The sequence below is a fragment of the Numenius arquata genome, chromosome 1 (genome assembly GCF_964106895.1).
Source record: "Numenius arquata chromosome 1, bNumArq3.hap1.1, whole genome shotgun sequence".
In the NCBI taxonomy this organism is placed as follows: domain Eukaryota; kingdom Metazoa; phylum Chordata; class Aves; order Charadriiformes; family Scolopacidae; genus Numenius; species Numenius arquata.
Genome location: NC_133576.1, coordinates 138,263,149 through 138,280,268, shown reverse-complemented (window position 1 = coordinate 138,280,268; position 17,120 = coordinate 138,263,149). Strand labels below are relative to the sequence as shown.

Sequence of the window (17,120 nt, the reverse complement as noted above, 5' to 3'; positions counted from 1 at the left end):
TATTTCTTACACTGACCTGCATGTGGCTGTGCCTTTGCACATGTGTGCACAAACAGAACAGGCAATTCTTTATGGAAAATAATAGATATGGCCAGAGGATACCTCACCATGCCAGGTAAGACATGTTTTTCTCTCATGTGGAGATACAGGGGATTCAGGCTGTGATTTTGCTTTTTTTCCTTCCCAGACAAGTAAAAGAGTACTGAATGGCATGGGGAGTGCACAGGAACCGGAAAGCAGATGCTCTGGGCTCCCAAAATATTAGAAGACACTTACTGGGTTTGATACTAATCCACCACGGTTGGGCAGGGTCCCTGCAGAGAGGTCTGTAACCAGAGGCTCTGGTACTCTGCTGGGGTATTGTTTGGTCTTGGGTTTGCAGGAAAAGCCAACACCTTTGGAAACTGAGACTTGACTTTCCGTGGATGGCCGACATGAGTCATGGCTTGCTGAACTTTTAGGGACTCTCTCTGGGAGTGTTTCTAGTGCTTCCAGTACTTACACCTACCTGATCCTGCCACTGAGGATCATTTTGGGGAACAAACCACAGCAAACTGTGGTAGGAAATATTTGAAAGAGATCTATTGCCCTGCCCCAGGCACACATCTGTAGAGAGGAAGCCACTAGTTGCATGCAACACTTTAAAACAAAAAAAAAAAAGAAAAAGTTTTCATTGGCTGCATAAATCCCACATGCTCTACTACATATCCTAGAATCCCAGAAGGATATCCTAGAATCCCAGAAGTATATTGCCTAGATAAGCAGCATGAGCTCTCTTTGCATCAACAGAGGCTGTTAAAAGGACTTTATGACAAAGCAGCGAATGAGGGTGTGATTTTTGATTGCAAAATCACAGTCAAAACAGCCTGTATCATGCCAGCCTACGAGGAACTTACTGGCAGGAAGATGTGCAATGTGTGAGTACTGGCTACATTTGATCCAGGATCAGGTACTTTGGCATTTTGACTTCTTGAAGGCATAGAAGCAGCCAGGAGAGGCAAGAGTTGGGCCTGTCATCTGTGTACCCATATTTTCATAGAATCACAAAATGGTTAGAGTTGGAAGGGACCTTAAAGACCATTTAATTCAACCCCCTGCCATGGGCAGAGACACCTTCCACTAGAGCAGGTTGCTCCAAGCCCCGTCCCACCTGTCCTTGAACCCCTCCAGGGATGGGGCAGGCACAGCTTCTCTGGGCAACCTGGGCCAGTGTCTCACCACCCTCATTGTGAAAAATTTCTTCCTAATATCTAATCTAAATCTCCCCTCTTCCAGTTTGAAGCCATTAACCCTTGTCCTGTCACAGCAGGCCCTGCTAAAAAGTCTATCCCCATCTTTCTTGCAGGTCCCCTTTAAGTACTGAAAGGCTGCAATAAGGTCTCCCTGGAGCCTTCTCTTCTCCAGGCTGAACCCTCCCAACTCTCTCAGCCTGTCCTCACAGCAGAGGCGCTCCAGCCCTCCCAGCATCTCCATGGCCTCCTCTGGCCCTGCTCCAACAGGTCCATGTCTCTCCTGTGCTGAGACCCCAGAGCTGGAGGCAGCACTGAGTGGGGGGGTGTCTCCCCAGAGCGGAGCAGAGGGGCAGAATCCGCCCCCCTTGCCCTGCTGGCCACGCCGCTGGGGATGCAGCCTGGGATTTTGAGGAATAATATCATTCAGACCTCACATTTCTCCCTGTTTTCCCTCTCTTTGCTCTTTTATTCATGTTTTCTTTCCCTCACACTCCTCATCCCATCCAGAATAACAGAATTAGCCAGAGCGGGCTCATGTCACTTCTTGGTTGCTTATGCTGCTAACAGAGAGATCCAAATGAGCCACGCTACACTTTACTCTAGAGGCTTATTCCTCGAGAAAGCTGTTTCTGCTCCCAGGGAAGTCAATGGAAGTCTAATTAGTCCCAGATGCTTAGTAATAACAAGCACTTCCTTTTGGTAGAGCCAAACAAAAGCAGTGTTAAAACCGTTAATTAAATGGGTTTGGCTCTGTCATCAGGTTATTAACTAGTTCCAGTCATGGCAGCCAAGCTAATACGGGCTCTCAGAAGGAGATATAATCTTACCGTGCTTGACACAAAAGGCATGAACTTATTGTGTGGGTAAATTAGCCCATGTCTGGGCACACAGCTCAGCTTACACACCAAAGGGAAAGATAACAGACTTCAGCATTGGGCTTCCATCTAATCCCCGGGTTTGCTGCTCGTACAAATTTTGTCCTACAAGAACAAGAGCTTGATCCAATGACTTCTGTAGATGTTAGATCAGGCCCTATTGCTCCTGGCTGTGCACACGCTTGCCTGCATCTTCAGTAGATCTCTTTGTTCTCCATTGTTTGCACTTTAAGATATTGAGCAGCTCCCCCTGCTTAAGGACTGGAAGGTAAAGGTCTAAGGTGAGTCTGAACACCATAGAAAAATAGGAAGACATAGCTGTTCATCTGTGGAGCATTCCAAGCTGGTGCTTTAATATATTCACAACCCTGTGCTTTTTACAAAATTCAAAGGTGGTTTTATTGTACAAAATTCCACAATGAAAACTACCAGCCAGTTTCTTACATAATCACTTTAAAAATAGAATTATACACCTCTTTGTAGTGTGTTAATTTTGACATTCACTAGCTGGAAGAAACAGAAGTGGAGCAGCAATTAGATTCTGAGTTATTTACCTGGACAGGTTTTGGTTTGACCTCTATTTCTCTTATGTGCCTTAACATACAGTTCTTGGCATTAACAGAAAACCTGATACAGCTCCTTTTGAAGCTGTTGAACCCTGTTAGTAGGTCAGGCTCCCACTGTTGATGACCTTCTTCTCTCTTCAAAAGGGTGAATCTACTATCAGAGTACAGGACATAACATATGTCAGTGCCAGCTTTTAGCAATGCAACAAGTTGGCCATGTTAAACCCATCACAGAATGAGGATCTACACAACTTTTCTTGCAGCTAGTCCTCTACTCCATAATATCTTTTTTCAGGGAGAGACAGTGGACATCTGATCTGAATAATGGTCCAGGACCAGGTTCCCTGTATTTTTTCTCACCTTTATCTTTAAAACACCTTTTTCCTGTTTAACCTGTGACCTTTAAAAATGGATATATTATTCTTTTGCATTGAAATGTAACTGTATGCAGTGAGTTCCCAACAGTTTTCCTTAGAAATATAAACATTTCAGTCCAATGTTAGCTGGTTGAAATTCATCCTCCAAGATTTTTTCTTTTAAAAAAGCATTCACCCCAGAGATGAATTTCTTCACATTAAACCCAGTTAAATATGTATTGCACGTGAGGGGCAAATTTCTCCTCTTTGAGTTGAACTGTGGACCTGTGACCTTCTGAGCAGGTCTGGGTAACGTATACTGTAGCTGTTTCACACCTGAGATTTCTCCTACATCCCTTATGGGTATTAAGTGCTAAGACTAATTGACCTCATCTACCTCTCCTGTCTGGCCCCAGTGGCTGGAGCAACATACTACAAGCAAAGAGAGGTGTCCAAAGAGGTTCCTACCTCCAAGGTTCTTGATTCCCATGGTTGGCTGTGGATTTTCTAAATGGCAGCCACGAGCACAACAGACACAAACCGTAATTTCCTTTTTTAGCTCAATTCTCATTGTTTTGGAACTCATGGGGGATTTGCAACCAACTCCAAGGAGTGAAAGATTGCATCTTGGCCTGCCCTCACGTAGGTTTGTATGATTTCAGTTTAAGAAGGAGCTGATCAGTTAGGAAAAAGCAAAGTTTAGACCAAATCAAAACATCTCATGGAGGCACGTGACTTTGAGAAGGGCTTTCCTACTCAATTGGTGTCATTTATGACTGTCATAAAAAGGTGATGCAGTTACAATGCTCAATTTTTGATAAAGTTTTTCTGTGAAGGTGACATCACAAAGTATCTCTGAACTTCGTGAAAAGTCTCAAGACCTTACAGCGCTTTTTCTTTTGGTGTGGTTTAAATTACACATCCCTCAAATCAACAGTAGAGCTTTACAGTGGTAGCCTCTTCCACCACTGTATAAGATTTTAAAGCAGATCTGCTTGTGAATGAAGCAAGTGCAAAACATGGCAAATTTTCCTTCAGTCCCTGCAACCCAGAGCACTGTAGCGGTGCAGTTGAGGGGCACTTTGAAACCATCTTAAAATCCACAGTTAAAGATCAAAGATGAGAATTTTACCCTTCATTTCTACACACCGGCAGTGTAGCACCTGATTTCTTCGGTTTTCAAGGCATTTTGTGTTCCTATGCTTTAAACTGATGGCTAAAGCTTTGTCTGCGGAAGCAAAAAAATGAACCCACACCGATGATGATCACGGATAAAACCAACACAAATGTTAATATAATTAGGAAGTTGGTTTTCTTCAGATCCTCTTTTTCACAGTCTTCTGGTCTAAGGTTCCCGATGTGTATTTCTTCCTGGTACCCAAAGTTCTGAGTGTAGTGGCATGTTAAGTGCTCCACGTTGGGGATCTGGACATTTTTGTTCTGGATCATTGACGAGAGCCAGGTGTTTCCACAGCAATTGAGTGGGTTCCCAGTGAGATACAAGTTTTTAAGGGAATTTTCTAATGCTAAAATATTGCTATTCTGTAGTGTACTAAACCTATTGTTTCGTAGGTCCAGAACTTCCAGTGGAGAGTCACTACCCCACTTAGGCAGCCAGTTCAGCTGGTTTTCAGAGAGGTTTAAATGTTTAAGGTGACTAAAACAAGGCAAGTCAATATTTAAATCTACCAGGCTATTGCCATGTAAATACAAATATTCCAGAGACTTTTCCAGTCCTGATAATGCTTTAACTTCTATTTTCAGTCCAGGGTTCATGGAGAGATCCAAGACAATCAGAGAAGTCTTGTAGAAAGTGTATGCTGGTAGGATGCTCAGCATGTTGTCAGCAAGGTACAAGTACTGAAGAGTAGGAGAATCAACAAATGATACACAACCATTTTCCTCTCCAGCAAGTCTTTGCTTGGCTAATCCTGAGTACATGCTGCAAAGGCTGATATTATTGCTCTGTAGATTAAGCAGTCTGAGGCTTGGAAGGCTCGAGAAGATATCAAATTGCAGGGTCTGGAGATGGTTGTTTTGAACATAGAGCTCCTTCAAATTTGATAACGTGCCAGCATCCAGGAGCAAGTTCTGCAAAGCATTGTAGCTCAAGTCGAGGACAGTTAGGGAGATCAATGTGCTGTCATAACTTACTGCAAATGCCTGAAGACAGTTTTTACTGAGATTAAGGGTGTGAAGGGACAACATTGATTCAAAGAACTCATCAGGAATGGATTTGATTTCATTATAACTTAAGTCTAAATATACAAGCTGGGATAAATAAAGAGAACTTTTGTTTCTACTTTGCTTCTGATCAAGAAGACGAAAAGAGGCATCCAGCCATTCATTTTCCATGTAGTCCATTTTATTACGAGGGGATTCAGCAGTGAGCTGGATTAAGTTCTTTGACAAATTCAGAGTTACCAGTTTATTTACCTGGGGGAAGACTGGGAAGTGAAGCAGTTTGTTTTCACTCAGATCCAAACATCTTAAGCTATATTCATCATCTGACTTTGCGGTGTGGAAGGTCTCAATGCTATTCCTGCTAAGGTCAAGTATCTCCAGCTGCCTGAGGTTGAAATCAGAGATGCAAGTAATTGAATTCATGGAGAGATTGAGTTTGGAAAGGTTCACTAGAGTCTCAAAAGCACCTTCTTCAATTTCCATGATGATATTGCTCTGAAGATCTATCTCCACAAGATTGGGAGATCCCTGAAACATCTTGTGAGATATCATTATAAAACTGTTGTCTGCCAAGGAAAGATACCGCAGTGCTGGAGCTTGTTTAATGAAATACTCAGCCATCCCGTTGTACAGGCTGTTGTGGGACAAGTCCAATATTTCCACCTTGGGTAAAAGTCCAATCCCCTCTGTCCCATTCTGAGCAAGCTCATATAAGTGATTGTTGGCTAAATTTATTTCCAGCAAGCTCGTCATGTGTGCAAAGACTCCAGGCGTGATGAAGCTTATCTGGTTAGAGCTTAAATCCAGGCACTGGAGGGAAGTGTAAAATGATAATGGCATTTCAGGGATGCTTTGAATCAGATTTCCAGACAGATCTATTTTGTTTACATTCGGATGGAGCCCACGAGGGATTTGGTGAAGGTCTTTGTTGTGGCACAATGCCTCCGAGTTTGCCTGCCAGAAAAAGAGAGAACAGGGGTTGTCACATGACAAATGAGAAACATCATTGCATGAAATATAAAGAAAATAGCATTCAGCATCCAGGCAGATCCTCCTTCTGAAACACTGATCACAGTATTTTCACTCAGCGTTCAGACATTAAGAACAACAATCCAAATTCTTTTTTTGCAGTTAACAGCACTCATTTCCTTTTAAAGACATTTCTGACTTGCAACAGTGAAGAGTTTTATCTGCATGTGATACCTACTAAATGTTCTCCTTTTTGTACCTTTCTCCCAGGCTCATTTTAATAGTCCTAAGTGAAGGAGTTTTGCCCTCTTTCCATCGCGATCAAGCACTGTTTCCTCACTTTTGTTTTGGTGTTTAATTTTCTCAGCTTTGCCCACCACTGTATTAGATTTTGCAAATTCTACTTGCCATACTAAGTAGTACTTACAGTAGCTCCACTCTGTTGGTAGCATAGCTCCCAAAGCAAGGAGGTGGAGAAATGTATGAGGATCCTATGGCACAAAACCCACCTCTCTCCTTTTTAATCACACCCCTTGATATTTAATCGTATCTTCCTTTGGCACAAAACCCACCTCTCCTTTTTAATCACACTCCTTGATATTTAATCGTGTCTTCCTTTAACCATGGCTTAGTTAAACAATGCATCTTTAACCAAATGGGTTGTTGAACTACTGAAACATTTCTGATGGAAGCTTCCAAACTCCTCCTCCTTTTACTATCCATGTTTATTCTCCTCCTACGGCAACAACAGTTCCCTTCTTCTTGTGTATGGAGCAAGCCTTATGAAATCACCCACACAAGACACCTGTGACAACACGGAAAAGCAAAATTATGTAAAGCTAATTTTCGAGAGGAAAAAAAAGCTGTGATGTACAGTGAGGGTGATACTTTTTCAGTCCAATTCTCAGCAGCAGAGTAGAGAAAAACCCAAGTGTCAAAGTAAAATTCAGCTTCTAGATGCATGGCTGTTTAATTGCAGCTAGCACTGAATCTGTGTCCAGAGGAAAATTTGGAGTGCGCGCTCATAAGGAACATTGGAAACATGAACATGCTCATCCTTGCATAAATGTCAAGCTGTATTTTGTTATTATGGAGAACATAGAGCAGCGGGAGGAAGTGGAATGTGAAAGGCTTAGGCAGCATTTAATTTACTGGAGGAAAACTCTTGTTATGAATATGTTTGGGTGACTGGGTCATGGACTGTTTGTAGAAAGATAAGAAAGAAAAGAAAAGAAAGAAAAAAAATCTGTTGAATCTTAACTTCTGTGGAGAAGCAGAATCCAGATTCCATGGCGCAAAGCTTTTCAGACATGAAAGAAACATGAAAAGTAAAAAAATTTTAAAAAACATCTGTTTCATGTGAACTTTTAGGTGAATGAAGTGGCAGGTCTGTTTAGGAGAAGTGGGGTAATAGTCAGCATTTTGTAAATCTCTTTTGCATCATGTGAGTTTTGGAGACCACACAAAAATGTGCCAGAGAAGTGCAAGTGCTCATCCAAACTCTAGATATACACAGGCTGCTCCGCAGTCCTTCCCATGATACAACTTTCCTCAAAGATCCCAAGTAAATGGCCTACTGAAACCTGAATCCCCTCCTTTTTTCCCTCCAACTCACTCACACAAACCTCAGCTAAATAAAAGAAGGGAAGGGAATTTTCTCGCTTCTTCCTGACATTATTTCTTTCTTGGAAAGCCACGGTAGAATTGCTTTTTTCAGCTAGAATGTGCACAGAGTTGAGTTTAGCTCCGAGGCCCAAATAACAGAGCAGGAAGTTTCTTCTTCCTTTTGTGGAAGGGGGAGAAGCCAGAAAGATGCAAAAATCCAGAGTGAAAAAGCAGCAGGCGCTTCGCAGCCTAAGGCAGATGCCAGGTTTCTTCCCACACTTTGAGCCAGATCTCAACGAGGGTTGAGCACCCTCTGCTCCCTCTGGGCACCCAGAGCACCCAGCACCTTAGCAAAGCCCTGATCCAACTCCTGTCGACGCCAGCTAGCTGGTTTTCACTGAAGTCGATGGGGGAGAGGTCAGTCCCAGTTCACCATGTATCTTGCAGGATTGGGCCTTTAATCTGCATCCACAAAACCCTCCCAGTAATAAAAGGGACTGATAAGATCTATACCTCCCACTGTCTGCCATTTGTTCCTATAACTTTTCCCCTCCCATTTTTTTTTAAACATTCATTCCTTTTCACTGACTATTTTGATCCTCGCTGAATTTCTTATCTAGTCTGTTCTGCTCCATCTTTTCTTCCCCGAGGCTCAAACTGCATGAATTTTATTCTCATCAGCGCTAGGAAGAAAAGATGAAGCACGTCTCACTGGGATGGAGCAAACAGCATCTGTTTGCATGTATCTCCCTTCCTCCCACCCCATAGCCCAATGGGTTGGCAGCCTGAGGCTGGAAAAGAGATTTTTGCCAGTCTCATGTTCTGAATTCATCATTTCTGCCAGTGCTGCCACCAGTTTGTTTGAAGTCCATTGGCAAGAACTACTGCAGGGTGGGGAGCACTTGTTCCCTTTGGTGTCTGGTCCCGTTCAGGTGCTAGTGAAAAAATGACCCAACAGCTCAAAAACTGAGCACCATTTGTATTCTAACTCCCATTCTTCACTGCTCAGCACTGGGTGGAAGTTGTCACCCAGCTTAGTAAGAGCCCTACAAAGAAAGCAGCTGGATCCAAGCCTCCGCTCATGGTCTCCTGTATCAACTCATGAGCGTTTGAAACCAAAGAATTTGGGCTGGAGCCACTTGGCACTGACTTGAACGATGTCCATGCCCATTCTCGAGAAGAACAGGAACAGGTTGCCCAGGCAAGTTGTGGATGCCCCATCCCTGGAAGTGTTTAAGGCCAGGCTGGATGGGGCTTTGAGCAACCTGCTCTAGTGGGAGGTGTCCCTGCCCATGGTAGGGGGGTTGGAACTCGATGATCTTTAAGGTCCCTTCCAACTCTAACCATTCTGTGATTCTATGATTCTATGTGGAAGATGTGTTTGTATAATCAGTGCAGCTCACTCCCGTATCAGGGGTCTGGTAGGGACTGTTTACTTCCTAACAGCTCTTTTAAAAGACTTTGGTTCAACGGCAGGAGCACCAGGGGTGACTCAGAGAGGGGCACGGGTTTCTGACTTGTGCCTCTTCCATGGGATCTGGGATGAAAAGTTCCATCTCTGAGCCTCTGCTATTCTGAAGGTATCACCACAGGGAAAGTACCATGTACAACAGCCAGGCTGTGATGAAGAGTAAACATATGAAGCAAGCAGGACTCTCAATGGACCCATCAGCTAATCCAGTAGCTCCCTCTTTCTTTAAGCTGTGTTTGGATTTACGCCCTTCTCCTTCCATTGGACCAAAGGCCCAGCAGAGGAAGATAATCAACATCGACATTAGCAATGCTGAGCTGTTAATTTATACCAGATGAACATCCCAGCCCCTGACTGCAGTGTGTTTTCTGTCAGGGCCGAATTTATCCCAGCCTCGTTGCATAGAGCCATGGGTTGTTGGCTTGATGAAAGCAGTTTATAGTGGAGTGGTGGAAACAAGCATGTGTTTACTTCTCAGCCATCGGCCTGATCTGTGACCCGTCAAGAAATGGGACGGGGCGAATCTGCTTGGATTATTGCGTGTCTCGCCCAGCCTTCATATGACTGTGATACATGGGACCCAAGCTGTCATGTTTACAGTGGCTTCATCAGTCTTCCCTCTCTAGCCAATGAATTGAGCTATCCGGTCACCTTCCCAAGATCTTTTTATATATACTAGGTCTTAATTTCTCTGGAATTCAGGAAGTGCAGCAATACAGCAGGGTGGGCCGGAATGGAATGAGTCCCATAAGGGAGATTTGTACAGCTAGCAAATTATTTTTTTTCCCTATTTTGGAAGTTCTTGAGGATTTGTGCTGAACAGTTTCAACGTTCAAAAAAAACAACAACAAACCACCATAAGTATTTTTAAATGGCCTGTTACAGTCAGCAAGCACTTGGATAGGGAAGGGAGCAAGTTCAGCTATGAATAACATTTATGATATTGCACCAGGTGCTTGCAAAAATTCAAGAAGCAAACTTTATACAGGAATAAGAGGCTTTGTCCCTTTTTCTACCTCCAGCAGAAGTCAGGTACAACTCCCCTGGCCACAATGCCGTGTCAGGGCAGAGGAGGTCAGACTCCCTGTTATTACCAAAGGGCCGGTGGAGATGTATTTTACAGAAGGTGTTTTATTTAAAGCACAAAGAACTGAGGCCTGATATAAAGGAATTGATTTTAGGTCTAAGTTCTTTCCCTGTCTCGGACACAGAATCCCTGTAGTCTTGGGCAAATCAGGTCAAATTTCTTTCAACCAGCTTCCCCTTATTAAAAAATGGAGATAATGACCTCTCTTTTTTCTCCCCTTTTATGTGCTGACAGTATAGCGAGGACATAGCCCAAGAACAGCCTGGAGAGCATCCACCAACTCAGCAAAGACCATCTCTGCTGTCATGGAGAGCCTGGTCCTGGGCGGTTTCCCTTCCCAGAGACCCGGCTACTTGTGCAGTGCCTGTAACAAATGGGTCTCCACCTCATCCAGGATCTCAAGGGGCCTGAGCAGGGAGACAGCCTTACCATTTCACAGGACGTCCCTTCCGTGGGCTGATTGTTAGAGGTTCCTCTGTTCACCACTGCCAGGAAGAAGACGATGTACAGTTTCATGGTTCTGCAAGAAAAAAGTAATTATGGTTAGATTTCAAATGTGACACGGTGGTCAATGCATGTGAAAGTTGGCACCAGATCATTGTCTAACATGGAAAAGCACACATGCAGTGCAACAAATTAACCCATCTCTGAGCCTACAGCACTTTGGACCTACCTATTCCCTTTGCATGCCTTTGAGGCTGATGGGAAAAAGAGATTTATATGAGGACTTGAAAGAGAGATCCGGTGTGATTTCAGCTTCTACCTAGAGGACACTCAGGCCACCCAATGAAGTCCAGATGCTCAAGCTGGGCCCTGTGTCTGGCATCACTGAGAAAAACAACTACCGGAGACCAAGTGACCTTCCAGAGTCACCTCACTCTGTCCATAGAAGGAGTTTAGACTCAGCCCAACTGGGCTGCAGTTTTGCTTTTGGGGTGCCAAGTCTTGACCAAAATGAATGGGTGCCACTCAGAAACACCAAACACTGGGATCAGTTTCCATTTCCACCCACAACATTTCCCACTCCTCTCATCCCAGGGTGTCAAAGGGCTTTTACAGACTCATCCAAATTTGTTGAGTCAATATAAACAGCTTAAAGAATGGACTGAGAACTTTTTGTCCGTGAAATGTCAATTTTCCATTTTATACATCCCAGGTATGGGTGTGAGCAGGCTTTTAAACACATTTGAGAGCAGATGCCTTAAAAAGAAACAGATACAAATGGTATGGTTTCACGTGAAACAAAAGATCCATCAGAGTTTAATTGTTTGGAAAGCACTCCAGAAAAAAAAGCATAGAAATAACTGCAAAAGGAGTCAAGCACGGAGGGGCCTGTCACTGGGCAATGGGAGAAAAACGCAAACAAGGCCAAGGGAAAGCATTTGTCCTTCAAATGGTTTGTTTCTAGATGGACACTACTGAGGTCTCTGCCTGTGGTCACCACTGACGTGAGCTCCAGATATCGCTTCTTTATGACAGTCCCTGTTGTAAACATGCCGAATCTGTCCGTATTTGTATGGCTTCTAGCAGGCAGGTCTGAGCTGGTCCTGCCCACATCCAGAGCCAGTGAGACACACGCCAGCTCCCCACTGGAAGCCATGCAGCAGTGCTTAGCTAGAACTGCTCTTAAGTCTTTCCAGGAGCAAGCCTGCATCTGGCAAACTCCAAACGCACGCCGATCCTGTGTGTATGTGCCGCCAAAAACCGGCATCAACGTACCATTAATCAGCGGCTTCCACCCGCAGAGCACCAGGAGGCTGGAAGCAAAAGAGATGGGATCATTCCCAGCTGGTGGAGATCCCTCAGTTTAGTCACTGTTTGAGGGACGCAGCTGATGGCCACCTTTCCGCGCAGCAATGGCAATTGCTGAACAGCAAAGCCAATGGGTTCACTATCATAGAATCATGGAATGGTTAGAGTTGGAAGGGACCTTAAATATCATTTAGTTCCAGCCCCCTGCCATGGACAGGGACACCTCCACTAGAGCAGGTTGCTCAAAGCCCCATCCAGCCTGGCCTTGAACACCTCCAGGGATGGGGTAGCCGCAGCTTCTCTGGGCAACCTGGGCCAATGTCTCACCACTCTCACAGCAAAGAATTTCTTCCTAATAATCTAAACGCCTTCCTATAATCTAAATCTCCCCTTTCAGTTTAAAACCACTACCCCTTTTCCTATAACTCCTCTCCCTCATAAAGAGTTCCTCCCCATCTCTCCTGTAGGCCCCCCTTAGGTACTGGAAGGCTGCTATAAGGTCTCACAGGAGCTTTCTCTTCTCCAGGCTGAACAATCCCAACTCTCTCAGCCTGTCCCCTGTCATGATGGGGAACCTGCCTATCCCTCCACTTCCCAACCAGAAAAAAGGTCTGTGTACTACACAGAGAGAAATCAGGGAAGTTTAGACCACAGTTGCTCTGTTTTCAGATTGTGCATTCCTCCTAGTTGAGGGAAACAGTTAGTGATGGATGATGAACTGGGACCCCAAGGTGAAAGAACTTGGAGTTTGTGTTTGGGGCTCAGCAGCAGGATCAGGATTCTGTTTCTCCTCTTCAGAACCAGACCAAGGACATTCATTCTCGACCCTTTTAATTACTGTTTGCAAAATGCACTGAAATCATCCTATGGAAGGAGGAATTGCTGGTATCACCATCTATAAAATCTCTGTCATTCCCTCTCTGCTCCTCCTTTCCTAGGCATAGAGGAGTGGGTGTCTCCTCTAAGGATAAGAAAATGAGTTTTATTGTTTGGGTATTAGCTTGCTGGAACTGAGAGAAAAGACAAATATACCAATGATTACAAGGCTTTACTCAGTGCCCTCGGGTGGAAATTGTTTCTGTTTAAATCCAATGAATTAAGCTGAGGAAATCTCCATGGGTATTACCCACAACATGGCACAACCCCGATGGAGAGTGTGAGTCCTGTGTGGTCTGCGGTGTCTTCTCTTGTCTTTGCCAATGCAAAAAATGCTCCCTTTGCTTCTTAAATGATAAACCCGACACAATCCAGGGTCTTAACATGCTTCTTTGAAACTTCCTAAATTTTAAGTTCATAAATCAACTGGGAAATTGATGTATATGAACATAAAAATGTGATTGAATGGCTTGCTGTGTAAGACAGAGCTGTAGTAAGCAAGGATGCTGTCCCTCAAGGTGTTTCTAAGGAGGCTGTCATCTGAAGCACTAGGATGTGGTGGTCTCGTCCATAAGAGACCACATGGACTCTGTCCAGAGGAGGGTAAGCCACTCCTCATGGTACAGTATGACCTCCTTGCTTATGGAGGATCCCTTCCCAAGGTGGTTTTCAGTTTAACTATCCAGATGAGGAGCTTTTCTCTGCCTGGTTTTTCTCTGGACAGCCTTTAGAGCCTCCTCAGGAACACTTATTGTGACACAGCACTGCATGCACAGGGGATGATCATAGGGCTGGAGCACCTCTGCTGTGAGGACAGGCTGAGAGAGTTGGGGTTTTTCAGCCTAGAGAAGAGAAGACTCTGGGGAGACCTCATAGCAGCCTTCCAGTCCCTAAAGGGGGCCTACAGGAGAGACGGGGAAGGACTCTTTATGAGGGAGTGGAGCCATAGGACAAGGGGTAAGGGTTTTGAACTGAAAGAAGTTAGATTTTTATTAGATCTTAGGAAGAAATTCTTTGCTGTGAGAGTGGTAAGACACTGGCCCAGGTTGCCCAGAGAAGTTGTGGCTGTCCCATCCCTGGAGGTGTTCAAGGCCAGGCTGGATGGTGCTTTGAGCAACCTGGACTGGTGGGAGGTGTCCCTGTCCATGGCAGGGGGTTGGAACTGGATGATCTTTGAGGTCCCTTCCAACCCAAACCATTCCAAGATCCCCCTCCTCTCTGCCCTCTGGACAGGTCTCAGGTGCCCACCACCCTCTCCCAGCTCAGGGCTCACAGGATCCCCATTGCCCTGGTGTCACAGAGCACCACCGCTGAACCATGCCTGCTGGCGCTGGTACTGGTGTCTCTAACTGGTGCTGGTACTGGTGTCTCTAACTGGCACTGGTGTCTCTAACAGCTCAAAAAAACAGTCCCAGAGCAACAGTAGCAGCAACTTGACCTAAAGGAGCTTTCATTGCTCTGAGGCTTTCCCAGAGGCAAAGCAGTTTCGTGCTGGGTGCCAGTTTTCTCCCGCTGGCAGCTGTGATAAAAATCCCAGCATACCTCAGAGCAGGACTCAGCTCTGAATAGCATTCAGTGTCACAGCTTTCCATCACGGTACTTCAAAATTACCCAGCCCCATCCACAGCTGAAAAATACAGGTGATTTCAGTGAGTAACTCCCCCAAGGAATCTTCTTAAGTGGGTCAAATAATTTAGCATCTAGAAAAGGCATGGTACCCGAACCACGTCAGCATATCCACTTAACACATGGGAGGGCAAAGGCAGAGAAGAGCACTGATTTGCCCCAAGACACATTTGAAACCACGGAAGAATCAGGATTTTATCTCAGTTTGCCCAGTTCCCCCTCCAAAACAATATTTGCCTCTGTCTCTGTTACAATATTAATCCTGAAACCACTTAATAAACGTTGCTTGTAACTAACAACAGCAACACCTTCCAAATTTCCCCCCAAGGTAATTTTTGTTACTGCTTAGACAATTAACAGAGACATTTTCCTGTGCCAGAGAGGTTAAATACGCGAGAACACACAAAACACAAACCAAACTCCCCAGGGTCTGATCCTTTTTCACACAAGACTCTTTGCTGCTAAATTAGAGCCTTCAGGGTTAAAAAGAGTGAATATTTCACATTTACCTTCTTCCAAGGGTTTCCCGCATCCCCAGACACTGCTTATCATGTCTTTAAAAAGCATATCCAGCTCTTCGAAACTGGCTCAGTCCCGGCACCGAATAAGTTGTTCTTCAGCTTCACGTTCACCCATTCGGGACGCCAAGAGGCTCACTCCTAACTTCGTAACGAAGGCATTTTCAGGGAAATAACCTTATTTGGGACAGTGTCTGCTTTAAATTAATGTTGCTTGTCTTCCTCCGGGCTCGTCTCCGGGCTCTTGCTGGGTCCTAGCCACCGCTGTGCTCCGGATGGAGTCAGCTACTGTGCGACATCCTGAAGCCCTTACTTGGGGCAGGCGTTGAGAAACAAGGGGGATTTTTTTTTTTTTTTTCCCCAGAGAAACTATCAGGATTGAGCCAGGGATTTGCTCAGGGGAATAAGTGACTTATCGTTGCCGATGCCATTGTTTAGCTGGATGTGTGGTGCAAGGCGGCGTGTTTACTTTAGGGTTGTGTGTCCGCCAGTTACGTTCCTGGAGGGTTGCAGCCCTCCTACCCCTCCACCTAAATCACTCTCTGCATCGTTAGGAAAGCAGCGCTCGAGGATCAAAGGTTTCACATTCACAGCTGATAAATGTAAAAACCCCAGAGTCTGGAAACCTGTCCTGGAAGAAATAACTCTTTGCAGTGGTCCCACTAATCAAAGTGTGATAGCAGTCTGCGGGCAGGACAGGGGTGACAGTGTCAGCTACAACGCACCTGATTGAAGGGTTTTTCATGGCACGAGGCAGGAACTAGGGATAAAGGTGGGGGGGGGGGGCAAACATCTGGTTAAGCTGCTGCTGAGTTTTTGGCAGCCAGTACATAGTGCTGAATCTACCTAGGAAAAATTCCCATTGCAAAAGGGATGCTTTTCTCATGCAGAAGATGATTTCAGATTGCCTGTGAGTTCAGCTTTTTATTTATTATTTTGTGCTGCCCTCTAGGGCTGGAGCAGCTGTCTAATTGCTGGTTTCCTCACTTCCTCTTGCTAATTAATACCTGCTTCTGGAAAACCTGCCTTTACATAGATTTCCCAGTTTGCTGTCTCCCAACCTCACGAGCCAGAACTGTTGCAATGCACTTTTCCCATGGTTGAAATACTAAGCCAAAGAGCTGGGCTCTTATCATCGCGTTTCCTTTGCAACGTGCCCTGAAATGAGAGGCATAAATGAAACGAAGAGGCAGCAGTATGCATGTGGGCAGGAGAAGGGCACAATTAGGTGCAATGGGTTGAAAAACCCACGTTTAGCTCTCAAGAGAGCAGGCTGGCAGTGAGATTATCACAACCCTGGACAGATTCCCCTTGACTGGGCTCTCATCAGACTGGTTTTCATCACCTTCCCCCAAGCACATGGTGTCTTGAGCTTCCCTTGGTCAGAGCTGGCTGCAGCTTGATCCCTTTGGCGCACTCCCTCGAGTCAAGCCCTCCCTCTGCAGTCCCCTTGGGGTAAGCAAAAAACTCATATCGAACCTGAGGACCGCTGTGGCGTCCAGAGGTTTAAATGCCTTTTGGATGCTCTGGGTGTAGAGTTCACCGTGTCAGCAGCATGCAACAGCACTTGAAACGCACAGCCACTTTCGCAAGGAAAACCTCAAGTATTTGAGGGCTTCAAGAAAGGAAAAATACTTCTTTTTTTTTTCTTTTTTTTTTTTTTTTTAAATAGGATATTTTGGTTTGATTTGGAGATGGAATTCAAATGTCATGCCTGTAGTGAAGAGTAGCGAGTCCCCTGGATGATTTCATCTTCACATTTTCCTACACCTGGGTGTTCAGAGCACTGTGGGAAGTTTGGACTTTCAGGGATAAAAATAGCAAGGCTTTTGTTGGTTGTGCTTTTTAAAAAGCCATATCTGCTCCTCAAGCTGTTTTACCAAGTGGCCAAGCAGCTGTGCCAGCCGAACTGTGAAGAAAAGCCTGGACAGAAACAAATGCCAAAGCAGGTGGGAATGGCACGCACTGATTCTGCTGCTCAGGACTTTGCTTCATTAAAACCA

The 17,120-nt window shown here is 44.9% G+C and overlaps 1 protein-coding gene across 1 annotated transcript; it reads right to left on the bottom strand.

The window, feature by feature from the left end:
• Nucleotides 1-2,431: 2,431 nt before the first annotated feature.
• LRRC32 (leucine rich repeat containing 32) lies at nucleotides 2,432-15,387 on the bottom strand. The gene is made up of 3 exons (XM_074154881.1): nucleotides 15,109-15,387; nucleotides 10,775-10,865; nucleotides 2,432-6,167 (listed from the first exon to the last, which is right to left on the bottom strand). The coding sequence occupies exons 1-3, from the start codon at nucleotides 15,129-15,131 to the stop codon at nucleotides 4,227-4,229; spliced, it is 2,055 nt and encodes a 684-aa protein (XP_074010982.1). The 5' UTR covers nucleotides 15,132-15,387; the 3' UTR covers nucleotides 2,432-4,226.
• Nucleotides 15,388-17,120: the final 1,733 nt, after the last annotated feature.

Bases quoted from the DNA above. Each gene is read 5' to 3' on its own strand.
- LRRC32 (XM_074154881.1), bottom strand. From the start codon at position 15,131: ATGCGGGAAACCCTTGGAAGAAG. The intron at 10,866-15,108 runs GTAAATGTGAAA...TTTTTCTTGCAG, and splicing joins CGGGAAACCCTTGGAAGAAG to AACCATGAAACTGTACATCG. The intron at 6,168-10,774 runs GTAAGGCTGTCT...TTTTTCTGGCAG, and splicing joins AAGGGACGTCCTGTGAAATG to GCAAACTCGGAGGCATTGTG.